The sequence below is a fragment of the Hemicordylus capensis genome, chromosome 1, assembly GCF_027244095.1.
Source record: "Hemicordylus capensis ecotype Gifberg chromosome 1, rHemCap1.1.pri, whole genome shotgun sequence".
Taxonomy (NCBI): Eukaryota; Metazoa; Chordata; class Lepidosauria; order Squamata; family Cordylidae; genus Hemicordylus; species Hemicordylus capensis.
The window spans coordinates 407,081,085-407,096,331 of record NC_069657.1 but is presented as its reverse complement, the minus strand read 5'-3'; the positions used below and the strand labels follow the sequence as shown (position 1 = coordinate 407,096,331).

At 45.0% G+C, this 15,247-nt stretch overlaps 1 protein-coding gene and 1 long non-coding RNA gene across 2 annotated transcripts in view; one reads left to right on the top strand and one right to left on the bottom strand.

Annotated features, from left to right (window-relative positions):
* The window catches only part of GALNT14 (polypeptide N-acetylgalactosaminyltransferase 14), a 373,865-nt gene that overhangs the window by 231,349 nt on the left and 127,269 nt on the right, over window positions 1-15,247 (top strand). Inside the window, exon 3 of the mRNA XM_053306849.1 lies at window positions 2,046-2,144. Within this exon, the coding sequence (XP_053162824.1) occupies window positions 2,046-2,144 (99 nt within the window). The remainder of the gene's footprint in view (window positions 1-2,045; window positions 2,145-15,247) is intronic.
* Window positions 1-15,247, bottom strand: part of LOC128349815 (uncharacterized) — a 57,896-nt gene that overhangs the window by 35,673 nt on the left and 6,976 nt on the right. The window lies entirely within an intron of this gene.

The window sequence follows — 15,247 nt, the reverse complement described above, 5'->3', positions numbered from 1 at the left end:
AAATATGTCCTCACTGTTTGTGATCCTTTAGTTCTTTCCTAGCAAGATAGTGACTCAAGATGCTTCAGTTATTGTGACTGTAGAATATTCCTTGGGGTTTTGCAGGGTACTTCATAGCCCTATCTCTCTTCAGCTAGCATTGTACATTGAAGTACAGCTTGCATTGTACTTCATAGCCCTATCTCTCTTCAGCTTGCATCTGCACATGTTTTTTTCACAGGGAAAAAAACATGTGCAGATTGGGAGTGAGGTGCTGTCAACATACTGGTGATATCCAGCTCTCCCTTTCCCCCACTTCTCCATCCAACCAACCTAAGACTTGCACCAAAGCTGAATAAAAACAAAATAAGGAAGATCATGAACTGGTTTGCCTTGAATCAGGCTGGTTCGATAGTTTGATCATGAACTGGACCAGAGGCGGTCCAGTCTGCTATCAAACCAAACCAAGCCCGGTCCATGGTGGACCGGTTCAGGATCGAGGGGCTATGCTTGTAAAGGGAAATCCAGTGAGGATTCCCCTTTACAAGCAAAGGGGTACGTAAATCCTTGAAAAGTGTTCTAAGGGCGGCTGGGACGGTGGTATGAGACATAGAATAATCTTACCAGCCCGGCCGTGGCCACCAGTACCACCGCCCATCCCCCTGGCTCAACCAAGTATGTGGCGCTTCCTCTCCAGCACCCCACCTGTGCAGCGGCATTGCGGTTTTGACTTCCGTGGATGTGCTTCCACAGAGGCCGGAACCATGCCACCGCCGCATGGGGAGGTTTCTGAAGAGGGAGTGCCAAATACTTGTTCTGCGCCGGGGTGAGCGGCAGCACCAGCTGCCACCTCCTGGCTGGTAAGATCCTTAATCTACTTCTCTCTTGCCCCCTGCAGCCACCCTTTAGAGCACTTTTCAAGGATTCCCTTTGCTTGTAAAGGGGAATCTTCACCGGATTCCCCTTTACAAGTATAGCCCCTCAAACCTCCAAACTGGTTTAGTTGAACAGACTGGATGGTTGGTTTGAACGAAGTCTAATTCAGTCCGAATTTGAACTGAACCACAATTTTTGGTTTGTGCACATCCCTATTGACATCCAGACTAACATTACCCACATACAATGAAAGAGTGATAGTTTTTATCAACTTGCTCTTCCCTCTGCAGCAGACTCTCTAGTGACTCCTTGAGATATGTCCCTGAGGGCTGTACAGCCCACAGGGACATCTTTTTGGGAGGCACAGTGGGCTTCAGAGGGCAGGGGAAATTGCCCCTCCCCTCCCCTCCCCACCTCATTCAACAACACACCATTAGTTTGGATGTCAGCACTGTTGCACCAGCACAATACTAGTCTGGATGTCAACCACTAAGTCCTATTTCAGTTCATTAGACCTATGTGCAGATAACATAGTCTTAATAAAGACTTGAATAGAATAGATACTATTACACACCTCATCTGATAAATGGTTTTATTTTACAATGCCACAGACAACTTTTACTTGCTATCCAGTGAGCCTTTTCTCATGACTAGTGATAAAGGGCTACCCTGTCTGTGGGGAGGAAGCCCAGAAAAGCTTACCTCCCTGCAGATGATCCTCCAGGCTTCCCTGGGTGGGTGGATCACCCGCCCAGATGAGCACCAACTGCTGCTGGTAGCTCCAGGGGTTGGGGTGCTGGGACATGTCACCCCACCCCCAGAAATACCTTACTGCATAGCATGAGTGCACAGTGCATTATGGAGATCTCTCCTCCCCTCCGGGTTCCCCACAGTCTGGTAGCCGCAGCTGACAGACAATTTAAAAAATGGTGTTAGGAGAGGGCTCGCTTTCCTAATCTTGTTTTAGAGGGAGGCTCCATAGGCGGGTTTGCCGCCATGGTGCTGCTGGGATCAGCCCAATCCCAGGGGTTCACACGTTCATGCAAAACCGGGCTGGGCTCCCTTAGCTCGGTTTTGCACTCGTGTGTGAATAGCCTTAATATCTTCCTATTAGGAACAGAATCTATTAAATGTCAGTCATATGATTCAATAACTTTAGTCATTGTTTTTCTCTTTCTCTCTTCTTTCAGATGCACTACCTTGCACTATCGTACGGATCTGCCAGCAACCAGCATCATCATCACTTTTCATAATGAAGCCAGGTCCACACTACTAAGGACAATAAGAAGGTAAGACTGACTCCCATAGTGATACAGTTGAGAGTCAAATGGCTTCCAGTATGTTACTTCCTAGCCAATGTCACTTGAAAAAGGACTGAAACTGTCTATGAATAAAACTGACAGTTGCATTTTGACAATGCATATCTACCAGTCAAGGACATAAGTAAGTCATCTGATGAGATTTGTGAAAAATAGTATCTTTATGCTTATCATACTGTGAGGAAATAGAATAACTGCTCTGTTTTGCTTTTCAGATAAGGTTGCAGGCATAATATGTGGCAAAAAAACAGCCATGTTGGGAAGCTGACTTAAGGAGTCAACCTATACTAATATACTCTGGTGTGGTTCACACAATCATTTGAGTATAGGTTTATTGTAGATAACCAACATTAGCATGATTGTGTGAACCCATGCCAAGGTGAGAATCTCAGATTCATCTTGGGCCATAAATCACTTAGACATGGGTTCACACAATCAAACTAATCTCGGTAACCCACATTAAGTCTAGATTTGAATTATTATGTGAACCAGGTCAATTTGTGGTCATTTTTTGCCTTGTGTTTTGTGTAGCAGCTGATGCATTAGCCAAGAATGTGAGCTCTGAAGTTCTGATCCAAATCTTGTCTCAAAAGCAAGCTCATTAGGTTGTATTTATCAAAGACAAGAGATTGCCTCTCAGTTACAACTCCGTATCTGCAATATAGGAATAATAGGGATAAGACCCCTGCCTTTTAGGATTGCTGTAAGGATTACTTGATAGTATAACTGAAGCACTTTAAACACAGAAAACATTTTATACATGCTAAGTGATATAAAAATGAGGCCTCCTTGATATGCACCCATAGCAACAGGGGCACTTCCCTATGGTCCAGATGGAAGGAAAGACAATGATTAAGTAGGCAAGAACCATGTGATTGCCCTCATCCATATGGTGGCTTCATTTGCTTATTGTTGGTGTGGAATTGCAATACAGGGAGAAGTCACTTTAGTGCTGTTGCGGGTGCACATGAAGACAGTCAGTGTTCGGCGTCACTGTCAAGGCTAGATAATGGACCTATATTTCTTGACAGTTTTGTCCATCATGATATGCAACAGCTGTTCCAGTCTTCCTCACATCCTCTTCAGCTACACAAAGAGTACTCTTGCTTATCTAGAATTCTATTTAATCTCCACTGGTCATTTTGTCAGGCATGACTTTACATGAATTCTGATACAGTCATTTTTCCAGATTCAGTGACTGATTGAGCCCTTTCTGACTGAGTGAGAGGGCTTGAGGGAGGGCAGTGGGGAAGGCAGCAGAAGCTCGCAGATGATCCATATGGGGTTGCTGGGCATGTGAATGGTGCACCCAGGCAGTCCGTGGCTGCCACAGGCAGCATGGAGTTGCAGATATCGGAAAGTGTCAACCCAAAAATGGGAAATCCCACAGTGCACCAAATTAGTGCACGGTGCATTGTGGGATTTTCCAAGTGATGGGTGGGTGCCCATCAGTGTTTCAGCACTGGCTGAAAAGCAGCTGGTGCTGACATATGGTCAGTTAAGTGGGGTTAAGGGAACGCCTGCTCCTTTAACCTCATTTAACAGCCCGGCTTCTTAGCCGGGTTTGCCACCAAGGCACCGATGGGAACTGCACAGCTCCTGGCGGTTCCCATGGGCAACCTAGCCCTTGGCTGCTCATGAAACAGCCTTATTTTGTGGCTATTTAGCTCTTTTTCCCTGCCTTTTTATATTGGTAAGTCCTCTATGAACAGATCATGCAGTTACTGAGCTCATTCATTATTCAAAATGATCCCACCACTTTCTAGATCAGTGAATTGCAGAAATGCAGATTGTTCACAAATTATTCATTTTTAATAATCCAAATGTGAAAATCACAAGCTGTTTTGGGCTGGGTGGGGCACAGGTGTAGTTGTGGTAAGAGACAGCCAGGATTTGAACGTGTGTGTTATTAATGTCTGTGTCTCAACTATATCTCTACTTATCTTCACTGAAGCTATTCTCACAATGGGAGGAAAATGGAGCCCAGCCCAATTTCCCCCCATTGTGAAAAACACAAGGCTTGTGGGCAAGCCCGGTGGTTCTCTGGTGGCTAACGCACCAAAGTAGCCCTCCCCTTAACCCAGGATAGTGAAGCGAGCGCTCCACTAACCCAGGTTTTCTGGTTGTGTGCTGGCACGGCTCTGTACCACAGCGACACATGAGGAAACCCCCGCCGGGAGGCTGAAACAAGCCTCCTGTTCCCAGGGGTCTCCCCAGGATGCCCCACACACTCACACGAGGCATCCTGGGACTTTCGGGCGCGGGGTGGCTCCCGATCCCTACTGCCCCAATCGGTTCCATGACAGAGCTGGAAATCGTATGGGCGGCCAATTGGCCGTCCAGGGACGGCTCAGCAATCGTCTGTGGGGAGGGGTAAGTTAACCTGCTCTCCATGCAGACCCTCTGGAAGCTCTTCTCACCAGTCGTGAGAAGAGCTTGCTTCACTGTCTAAAGTCTGGCAATTTCAGTGACATGTTAGTGACATGCTTTCGATCTTGCAGAGTACAGGAAGTGCTTGGAACTCTTAGCTGTTAGCTAAAGGTTCATACTCTTGAATAACCTTGAGGTGGAATTGGAATCCACAGGAGACTATGGCTGACATCCAGACTAAGTTGGGAGTTACTCAACAGTACTACTTAATTTCAGTAGGACTTCTATCAAGTAATTTAGTCCGGATGTCAGCCAATGAACCAAGAGGCAGCCTGGCCTGGAACTGAGATGCTGGCTTCTCTTTCTCTTTATGTATTGCTGTTGAGGAAGTCAAGCAATTACCACCATACTTTCTTTTCCTGCTCACTTCTAATAAGCAGAGAGTAATGTTTGTTAATATCACAGCAATTTTGGGATGTTCATTTCCATCATTTATATGTAGCACTTGTAGAGCCCATGGAAACACGTTTTCATTCTTTACCACACACAAAATGGGATCCAAGTTGTTATGGATGTGATGATTAGAGATTTGTAAGATCTAATTAGGCCAAACGTTTGCTGAGTGCAGGGGAAAAAAGATCAGTCGAAGGAGAGGACAAATTAACCTAGAGAGACTTAAGCAGATGGGGTCTGGGGTGAGTTCAAAAACAGGTGTGATGGTGCATGTGTGTGTGAAAGAGAGAGACAGAGAGAGATTTAGAATAATCTCTTTCAACTGATCATTTGTGAAATGAACCTCAGTCCTTTTACCTTTTTACCGGATAAAACTGAGAGGTATTGAATGAGTTTTGTAGCCCTGTTCTATGCATATTTCCTCTGAAGTAAGTCCTACAGGCCTTAGTAAGGCTTATCCCTAGGTTAGTATGCAGAGAATTGCAGCTTTATGATAGCTTGGCGAGTCTTCAGTGTTGGGAAGGGCATGTTCCTCCTCAGAGTTGTTTTTAGACCAATGAATAGCATTCAGAATTATCATGAAGTCGAAAAAGTCTTAAGGAGAACAAGTGACAAGGTAACAGGGAGATGAAATATGTGCATCTCTAATGTAATCATAATTATAGACTCCCTTCTGTAGCACCATGAATTTCTAAAGCACCAGTCACAAAATTTGAAGGGTTACATTTTTGGACTATCGTTGCTTCATCCCTTGTCATGTGAGATCAGCTCCAGTTGTTGTCAACTAAGTTCACAAAAGTAATACTCTTTAGATAATTTTGTAATTGCTAAATTGGAAATGCCAGGATATTGCCTATTAACACAGGATGCTCTTAACTTTAGGAGCCAAGGAAAAAACCGGGGTCCACAGAATGGAGGAGGGGGATAAATGCAAAATCCGTGAACAAAAAAACCCAAAGTAAATGATGAATGAAAAATAATGAATAATAAATAGATAAATAACCAGCTCTCAACACATGTGAAAATAATCAAACACATCTGTATAACACATATAAAAATACAATGGCATAATACCAAGTAGAATTTCAAAATGCAATGAAAGAATGAGAAACCAGTATATACAGGTGTCCAAACAGAGTCCGAGATGTCTTCAAAATGAGAAATTGAAGAGTACAAACAGTACAGGTAATGAGTCCTCAAATCCAGAAGAAGGAAATGATGTACTCAGTAAGATGTTGTGAATGCATGTAGTTCAAGGCATGAATCCTTCATTTGAGGAAAGCAAGCAACATGCTCTGTATTGACTGATAAAAATTGGTGATGGAAGACAAAGCACACCAGGGAAAAACCACGACAGCCACCCCAGGATAAGGAGCTGTTTCGCCCAAAGCTTCCTCAGGGGCTGGTTCCCATTAGTACAGGACAAAAGTAGAAAAGCATTTCTTATACAATCAAATTTCTCCAAGCCTGTTAAAGCCTCAGGGTTCACCCAAGCAGCTTGTCTACCCAAGTCTACCCAAGCAGCTCATTGGCTTCTCCCGATCTCTAGACAGGCATATACAAATCCACTTGCTAGCTTGTCAGCGGCAAATGCCCCTAGCCATCTGGCAAGCAGGACACCCAGCACCACACAGAGTTCCACAGCAGAGGTCTCATTTCCACTGCCCTTTTTGAGAGGGCAAGGAACAATAGGAATCCTCTCTGAGCAGTAGGAGAGGGCTCCCACGGTTTCTTACCATCTCGCATTCCAAAGCAAATGACAGAAGACCTGCTTTTCTCCTAAGACCACTGCTTGTATGCCACAAAAGTGTCTGAGGGAAGAGAGGTATTGGTGGTGACCACACATGATGACTGGCTAGTGAGATGAGCCCGAATCTGTGGATCACTGGCTATAGAAACCAGGTAAAATGGTGCCTGATTCTCTGGTCTGCTTGCCTGCCTCCCATAGTCTAGTCTTATGCCTCCCACTTCACACACTGAAACTGGCTGCAGCCCAACTCCTAAGTTTTAGAAGTATTAAGACAGTGAGGCGGGTCTCACGATCAGTGAGACCCACCTCGAGAGGGCCTGGCACACGAGCAGGCTGCAGCCTTGGGTGGCTGGATCGGCCACCCACACAACTGCCAGCTCTGTCATGTAGCACGGCCCCTGGAAGTTCCAACATGCTCTGTGTGAGTGCACAGAGCATGCTGGAGAGACCCCTGAGCCAGGAGGCTGCTTTTTAACCTCCCGGTTGGGGGTCTCCTCATGAGTTGCTGCAGCGCAGAGCTGCGCTGCAGCAACACATGATCCAGAAACTCCAGTTAGCTGAGCGCTTGCTCCGCTAACCTGGGCTAAGGGGAGGGCTGCAGAAGCGGGTTACTCGCTTTGAGGCAACCGGGCTCACCTGCGAGCCCAGTGGTTCTCATGGTTTGCTAAAATCGGGCTAGGCTCCCCTAGCCCGATTTTAGTCGATCGTGAGAATAGCCTCAGTATCTTAGACACAAAGGTTGTGCACACAACCATACTAGTGGTGGGGTGGGGGGGAGGCAGGGCTTCACCTACCTTCCCCCCCAAGTGATTGTTGCATCTTCGGCGTTGTTGGATCTTCAGTCCACCGCTGCATGCCAACAAGATCCCTGCTGCTCCATGTAGCACAGATAGTTGGAGGCTGGGACTTATTTTCCTTAGTATACACACAACCCCAGAACTGGGGTTAAGGGCATGCTTGTGCCCTTAACCCTGGCTAAGGGCTAAGGGCCAGGGTTAAAAGTAGGGTTAGGTTAGCAGCAGTACTAGGATTGGCCTTGATGCCAGCGCTGCGCATGAGCAGCCTAACCCAAGTCTGGGTTAGACTGCTGTGAGAATAGCCTTCCATCCTTGGTTGTCTCAGCCTTCCATCCTTCCGAGGTCGGTAAAATGAGTACCCAGAATGTTGGGGGCAATATGCTAAATCATTGTAAACCGCTTAGAGAGCTCCGGCTATAAAGCAGTATATAAATGTAAGTGCTATTGCTATATTGCTATTGCTACAATCTCTTGTGATCCTGAAGGCCAGGAAATCATAGTGCTATGTTGTGGGAAACCACTTGTCAGGTGAGACTATCTGTAAAATTTTGCGTATTGCACTTATTAAAGACCGACAGAAGAATATAGAAAGGGATTCAAAACAGGAGAAGGAGTTGGTAACATCCTTGTATCCCCATGTGCTACTGGAATGACAATAAGAAACGAAGTGGCAAAAAGACATGAAGGAGATGGTGCAGGGAATAATATCTCACAAAGAGAAAGGAAGCCAGCTCTGGAAATGTCAACTTTGCATATGTCTTGTGAAGCAGCATGCAATGAAGCAGCATGCCTAATAGTAGGGATGTGCGAACCGGTTCGAATTAAAACCAGGGTGGTTCGAAGGTTCGAATTCGAACCAAACCAGCCATCAGGTTCGAGCTGCAGGTTCGAATTCGAACCGAACGAGGGGGTTGTTCGATTTGAACCTGTTTGAACCAGTTCGAACCAGTTTGGACATCCAAAAATTGGTAGGATGGTAGCTGGCACTCAGGGGTACCTGCCACCCAAACCTCAAAGCAATCAGACAGTCGTATGATTTTTAATGAATTTTTGAAAATTATTTTTCCCCTCATAGGGTATAATGGGACTCAAACCAGGCGATTATACCTTATTGTGGAGCACCCATGGGTGCCAACAACCACCCAAACCCCGAAGCAATCGGACAGTACTATGATTTTTATGAATATTTGAAATATTTTCAATTATTTTTCTCATAGAGTATAATGGGACCCGAACCAGCCCATATCCCCTATTGTGGAGCACCAAGGGGCACAAAAGTGGGGTGGGTGGTAGACAGACAGGGGTGCCTACCACCCACAAAACCCCAAGGCAATTGGACACTCCTCTGATTATTGGTGAATTGTTAAAGTATTTTTGAATTCCTCATAGGGAATAATTAGGATTGCAGCAAATGTATAGCTTCATGTCGGGGGAAAAGGGGTGTTGTAGAGCGGAGTGTGGTGGGTGGTAGTTCCTAGGGTGGGCAAGGAAGCTATCAGAATTATTTGAAAGGAATTGGGCAAAGGGCTGATTTTAAAGTGATTTTTTTACACGACTTTAAGGGGTTTTTTGCCCAATTTTTTTTGCCCAATTTTTTGCCCATTTTTTTTTGCCCAATTTTGCCCAATTTGCCCCTTTTGCCCAATTCCTTTCAAATAATTCTGATAGCTTCCTTGCCCACCTTGGGAACTATCACCCACCACACTCCTCTCTAGGACACCCCTTTCTCCCCGACGTGAAGCTATAAATTTGCTGCAATCCTCATTATTCTCTATGAGGAAGTCCAAAATAATTTTAAAATTCACCAATAATCAGAGGAGTGTCCGATTGTCTTGGAACTTTGTGGATAGTAGGAACCCCTGGTTGTCTACCACCTACCCCATTTTTGTGTCCTTTGGTGCTCCACAATAGGGGATATGGGCTGGTTCGGGTCCTATTATACCCTATGAGAAAAATAACTTAAAATATTTCAAATATTCATAAAAAAATCATAGGGGTGTCTGATTGCTTTGGGGTTTGCATTGTTGTTGGCACCCATGGGTGCTCCACAATAAGGAATAATGGAATTATATCCTATGAGAAATTATATCTTATGAGGAATTATATCCTATGAGAAAAAAAATGAAATAATTTTCAAAAATTCATAAAATATCGTACGAGTGTCCGATTGCTTTGGGGTTTGGGTGGCAGGTACCCCTGGGTGCCAGCTACCATCCTACCAATTTTTGGGTTTCTGAACCGGTTCGAACCAGTTTGAATTAGAACCAAACCAGGGGGAGATTCGAGCAAAACCAAAACTGAACCACCCCCTCCTGGTTCGAAACTGGTTCAATTTCGAACCGAACTGGGCAAACCGGTTTTGTGCACATCCCTACCTAATAGGAATCAAGCCCTATTGAACTCAAAGGGACTTTCAAGCAAACATGCTTAAAGTTGACTTTCAAATCCTTCTTCAGTCAGGTTGATTGCAAAGGTGAAATATAACAAGGAGAAAGCTGAGCAGAGTTCTTTTCCATTCCTGGTCCGGAACCTGCATACTCAAGGATAAAGGACTCAGCAGTCATTGTAGCGCACTATAGCTCTTGCTATTGATTATATTGTGCTTGCTATAAGTCAACATTGTTACACTGCTGTCAGTGGATCTCAGTGCCAGTTTATATCAATAGAAATAATCTATATGTCTGGACTAGTATCATTCAGAAGCATCAACCAAAATCGGAGCCACCTAGACGTGCTCTGAAAATCTGAGTAGAGCTAGTCCACTTCAGCCTTCCTAACGTTTTCTGGTTCTCTTGGTTTATCAGCTCCTTTCACTTCATGGTGAATGGGAACAGGGCCTTTGTTACTCCAGGGTGTATTTTGTTCTTGGTTTAACACAATATTCTTCATTGTAAGACCCAGGAGCAAGTGGCGGCCCCCATCAACCCTAAGTGTGACTAATTGTTTATTGGGCCTGTTCAGCCAAAGCTGAATACTCTGCACAATCCACCTGGAAGTTTTTCATGCCCAGCTTTTAGTTTGCATCTCCTCCAGATTGGAGGTGTGCATTTACATATCGGCCAAATTTACCCCAAAGTCCCTGTGAGCTATCAGGGAGCACTTCACGCACAATTTGTGTTTTTCTCTCTGTGTTAGAGTGTAGCCTGATTTATAGCGGGGGTGGGGGGATTCCACTTTTTACGTCGTTTTTTTGAGGCAACTTTGAACTTGCAGTAAAGCCTTGCAGAAAATGTATGGTGAAGCCTACTATCTGGGAAAGCTCCTGGGAAAGCAGAGGCAACCATTATCACCGTGCAGTGCTGCACCTTACCCAGCACCAGGGGACACCTTTAATGGCAACTGAGCCATCTTGAGCCTCTGCACCATCTTGAAAGGCATGCATAGAGTACTAGGAAGTGCAGCCCTTCCCAGTGCTTTCCTCCTAGAGCTCTTAAGAGAAGGCGCCATATCTCTTAAAGGACCCTCCTAGCACTTAGAAAAGTGCAGTGTGATGCAGTGGGAGATGGCTCTCAGCTTGGGGGTTTTTTAGGTGGGGTTTTAGGCCAAAGTGGACCCTCCTTGAAAAATAGTGAAGATGACTGGTTTAACATGTCTCCCTCTCTGGATATTATCTCAGTGGGTTCAAATGCCTATAGTTCTTTCTGTGTTTGTACAAGTACTTTCTTTAATACTATTGACCCATGTCATAGCTCCTACCAGAGCCAGAGGGAGGGGGGAGTTAACTGGGGTGAATCCTTGACTCCAAGGGATTCACAGTAGTCTGCCACCATCCACTTTATTTTAATGTGGGACAAACCACTCTCTCCATATAAGATTCCTGGGGAGGTCAAAGTGGCAAAATCCTCCCTAGACGGGCTGAGCCTCTAGTGTGTGACTAAGGCAGACCCAAATTGAAGAGTAGCACACTTCAACAGCAAGGGGTTTATTATTCAATTAAAAGAAAAACAATAATAAACAATAATTTACAATAAGAACAATTGTCTCTTCATAAAGCAGATTGTAAGAGAGTTTTCATTGACCTGGCAACTCAGATTCAAGCAATACAGTGAAGGAAAATAACTTTCCTCATGCGTCTAACTGAACTGGTCCTACTCATAGGCAGGGATCTTCCAACTGTTTCCAGTCTCCCAGCTGTGGCCTTCCCATTTCCCCAGCAGCTTCTCAGCCAGCTGCTTACTCAGGGCACTCTTGGGACAAAACAAAGAACAAAACAATGTGCTCTACGTGGGGCTGCTCTTGAAGGCTGTTCGAAAACTTCATGTCAGCAGCTGGTCCATCCAGCATGGAGTCTAGCTGGCAACGTGCAAAGCAGGGAATGGCAGGGAAACAGGGTTCAAGGCAGGAAGCCAATCTGGGTTGCAGAGGCCAAAACACACGTCTGGAAACTCCTCGGCTCAGGCTGGGGGCTGGTAGATGTTTCACAATGACATGTGTTGTTTCCCAGTGGCTGGCTGCAAGCTGCAGACTTGATTTTATAGCCAGGCTTGATGGCTCTCAGCTGGCACCGATTCAGGATCTATCAGCCCTATTAAGGAGACGACTGCTCCTTCTGATAATCTCCAGCTGGTATTGGCATCTTGTAACTTTCCTTTTTAGTGGAGTCAGAGGGGGCTCCCTGTTTAACTCAGGGTCCTGCTCTCCACTCCCCGTCTCTGCTGCCTCTGACTGCACTGCTTGTCCTGGAACTGCAACCGGTCCTGCTTCAGCTGTTTCTTGTGGACCAACAGCCGGACTCTACCCTTCAGAAACCCCTGTATTGGCTGGAGGACTGACAGCATCCTCCTACCCTTCACTGTCTGAAGACAGGGGCATGACGCTTCAGCTGGTTCAGAATGCTTCCACAAGTATGCTCATGCGTACAGGTCGCTTCACGAGTATTACACCCATCCTGCATCAGTTTCATTGGCTATCAGTCCACTTCCAGGCTAGATTCAAGGTCCTGGTATTGACCTTTAAAGCCCTACACAGCTTGGGGCCGGGGTACCTGTCGGACCTCATTCACCCATATGAATCTGCCAGGGTCCTCCGTTCATCATCTCAGGCCCTGCTCATGACCCCGCCACTAACAGAGATCCAGTTGGCGGGGACTAGAGACAGGGCCTTTTCGGTTGTGGCACGGCTTTGAAACGCCCTCCCTGAAGAGCTTCGCCATGCTCCCTCCCTGAGTATTTTTTTAAAAAATCTTAAAATGCACCTTTTTAAGGAGGCATTTTAATGCTCCTTTTTTTTTTTGTTATAACTGGTAGGTTCTTTAGCTTTTTATAATTTTCAGTTTTTAGCTTTTAAAATAACCTTTCATTTGAACCTAATAATGATTGTGGTTTTTAATCTGACAACTTTTTTGTTTAATTTATTTTTTTTACTACTTTTATTTTATTTTACTACTTTTATTGTATCTTGTGTCTGTCTTATTGTTGGGAGCCGCCCCAAGCAGTAGTGCACTGGAGGGGCAGGGTATAAATAAAATAAAATAAAATAAAATAGAATAAATAAGTGAGGCCTAGTCCTCCCTCAAATCCTTCCCATAACTACAACCCACAACTATTATCATCTCTGATGTGGAAACCAATGTGTCTAAGTTATTATTTTTATTTATTATACTCTGGTTTTCAGCCAGAATTGGCCCCCAAAGCAGTTCACACCATTAAAAGAAAATCACAAAGATACAGCATAAAACAGGAAGGATAAATTGATGCAAGTCATTCCAATTTTGGTTTAAGAACAGTTTATTGCAGGTTGCTGTAAACTAAACAAAAATAAATTCCCGCATAGCACTTGAAGCTGTTCAGTTATTATTAGGGTGTTCTTTTTTAAGTGGACTCATGTACACACAGACACATGCCAGTTCAATTTGTACAATTGCACACATAGAGTGGAGAGGTGCTCTGTGTCGAATTCTCTCTTTTTTTTACAGGAAGAAGCTTTACAATCAGTACTTTGTAGATTCGAGACACACATAGGGATTAAATGCTACTTTTAGAAAGCCTGCAGTGAAAATTAGGCATCTCCTCAATCCCCTGTAGGAAAGCTTAGCCAAGAGTGAACTAGCAAATGAAAAAATGGCCATGTGCCCAGACCTCTCCATGGCTCATCCAGAGGAACTCAGAGGTTGTCCTTGAAAACATAATCTCCATGAAAACCAAGAGAGCTTCATAGCTAATTGTCCTTCATAATTATGCGGCAACATAAGGTAATGAAGCTCACTCATTACATGAGATCCTTGCAAAACCACAGATATTCCCTAAAGCTACAGAAATGCCCAGGCATAGGGATCATACACCTATGAAAGACTACAGATCACCAAGTAACTCCTAAACAACAGGCACTCCTCCCCCATAGAGGCCACTACATAGCTGCAGATTTGGAGAGGAGACCCTGCTCCATATGAATGAATATGTACCCTGTCATACTGATGAAGACCAGTGGTCCATCAAGGCCAGCATTGTCTACTCTGATTAGCAGTGTCATCTCCCAGACTCTGGAAGCTGGGGGTAGTGATGCAGGAGAAGTGGGTCAGCAAGACTCTGCCTCAGGAATCCCACATACTACAAGCTAGTATGAGGTCCCATCTGCAAGAAGATTTGACAGCTGATGACTTCTTTGAGGTAGAATTTCAGACTCTCCAAATAAGAAATAATATCTCCAATTACCTGTAAACTCTGGTACAGAAGACAGAGTACCGCTCACATGATGTTGGAATGCAGTTGTATGTAAACTGCTTTGGACACTTTTGTTGAAAAGCGGTATATAAATATTTGTTATTATTGTTATTGTTACTGGAGTGCCAGGATCCAAGACAGGACACTGCCCTTTTAAATTCCTGGTAACTTATTGTTAGGAACAGTGCTTGAGCATTTGGAAAGTATCCTCTTCCAGGCAAAAGTCAGTAGCCTGGCTTTTGCTGTGGTAAGGTCCTGGAGGTAAGGGGTTTGGAAGGGCCACAGATCTTCGACAGCTCTCAGCCTGGGGGAACTGCAGTAAAGGGGATCAGGACCTCAAAATAGCTACAAGTAGAAGAACAAAAAGACAATAACAGAGGAAGAGAGATGTTGCTCCAGCAAGTGCTTGGAACTGGCTTCTGGTTTATATGGCTGCTACTCTACCCAAGTAAAGTGGATTGACCCCTCCCTTTCCCTGAGAAGGCTCTGAAATTTAACAGGGCCTTTCCTGATTCTGTTAAGTGCTGACTCTGGTGGCACTAGGGGACTTCTATTTGGACTGGCAGGTCCCCCGAGGACTTCTCTGAGGATGAAGGCAGTGCAGTGTTCTTCGGCCATGATGGAAGTCCTGGAGCAGTATCTCCCAGTTCCCCTGATGTAGGGATTCCTGGTGATACCAAGTTGCCCAGGATCTAGGTCATTGGATCTTCCCACACTGTCTGCATCTTTGCCAGAACAGGAAATGGCTCTCCAGGGTCTCAGGCCCTCTGCTCCTCAATATCCTTGGAGATGCCCGGGATAGAACCAGGACCTTAAACCTTCAAAGATTATACTGTACCACTGGAGTATGTCCCCTCCTATAAAAAGTACAGGAGGTCTGCTCAAATGCTGCTTGAGGCAAGACCATTCTCTTGTGGTGCCAACGCTGTTGACTTTCTCTCTCTCAAAAAAGACCCATCAGTCTCATTTCTTAACTTGCAGGAAGGAGATAAAGTTCTACTTTTTTCAACAAGCCTTCCTTTAAACTGTCCCTGTTGCCAGTTT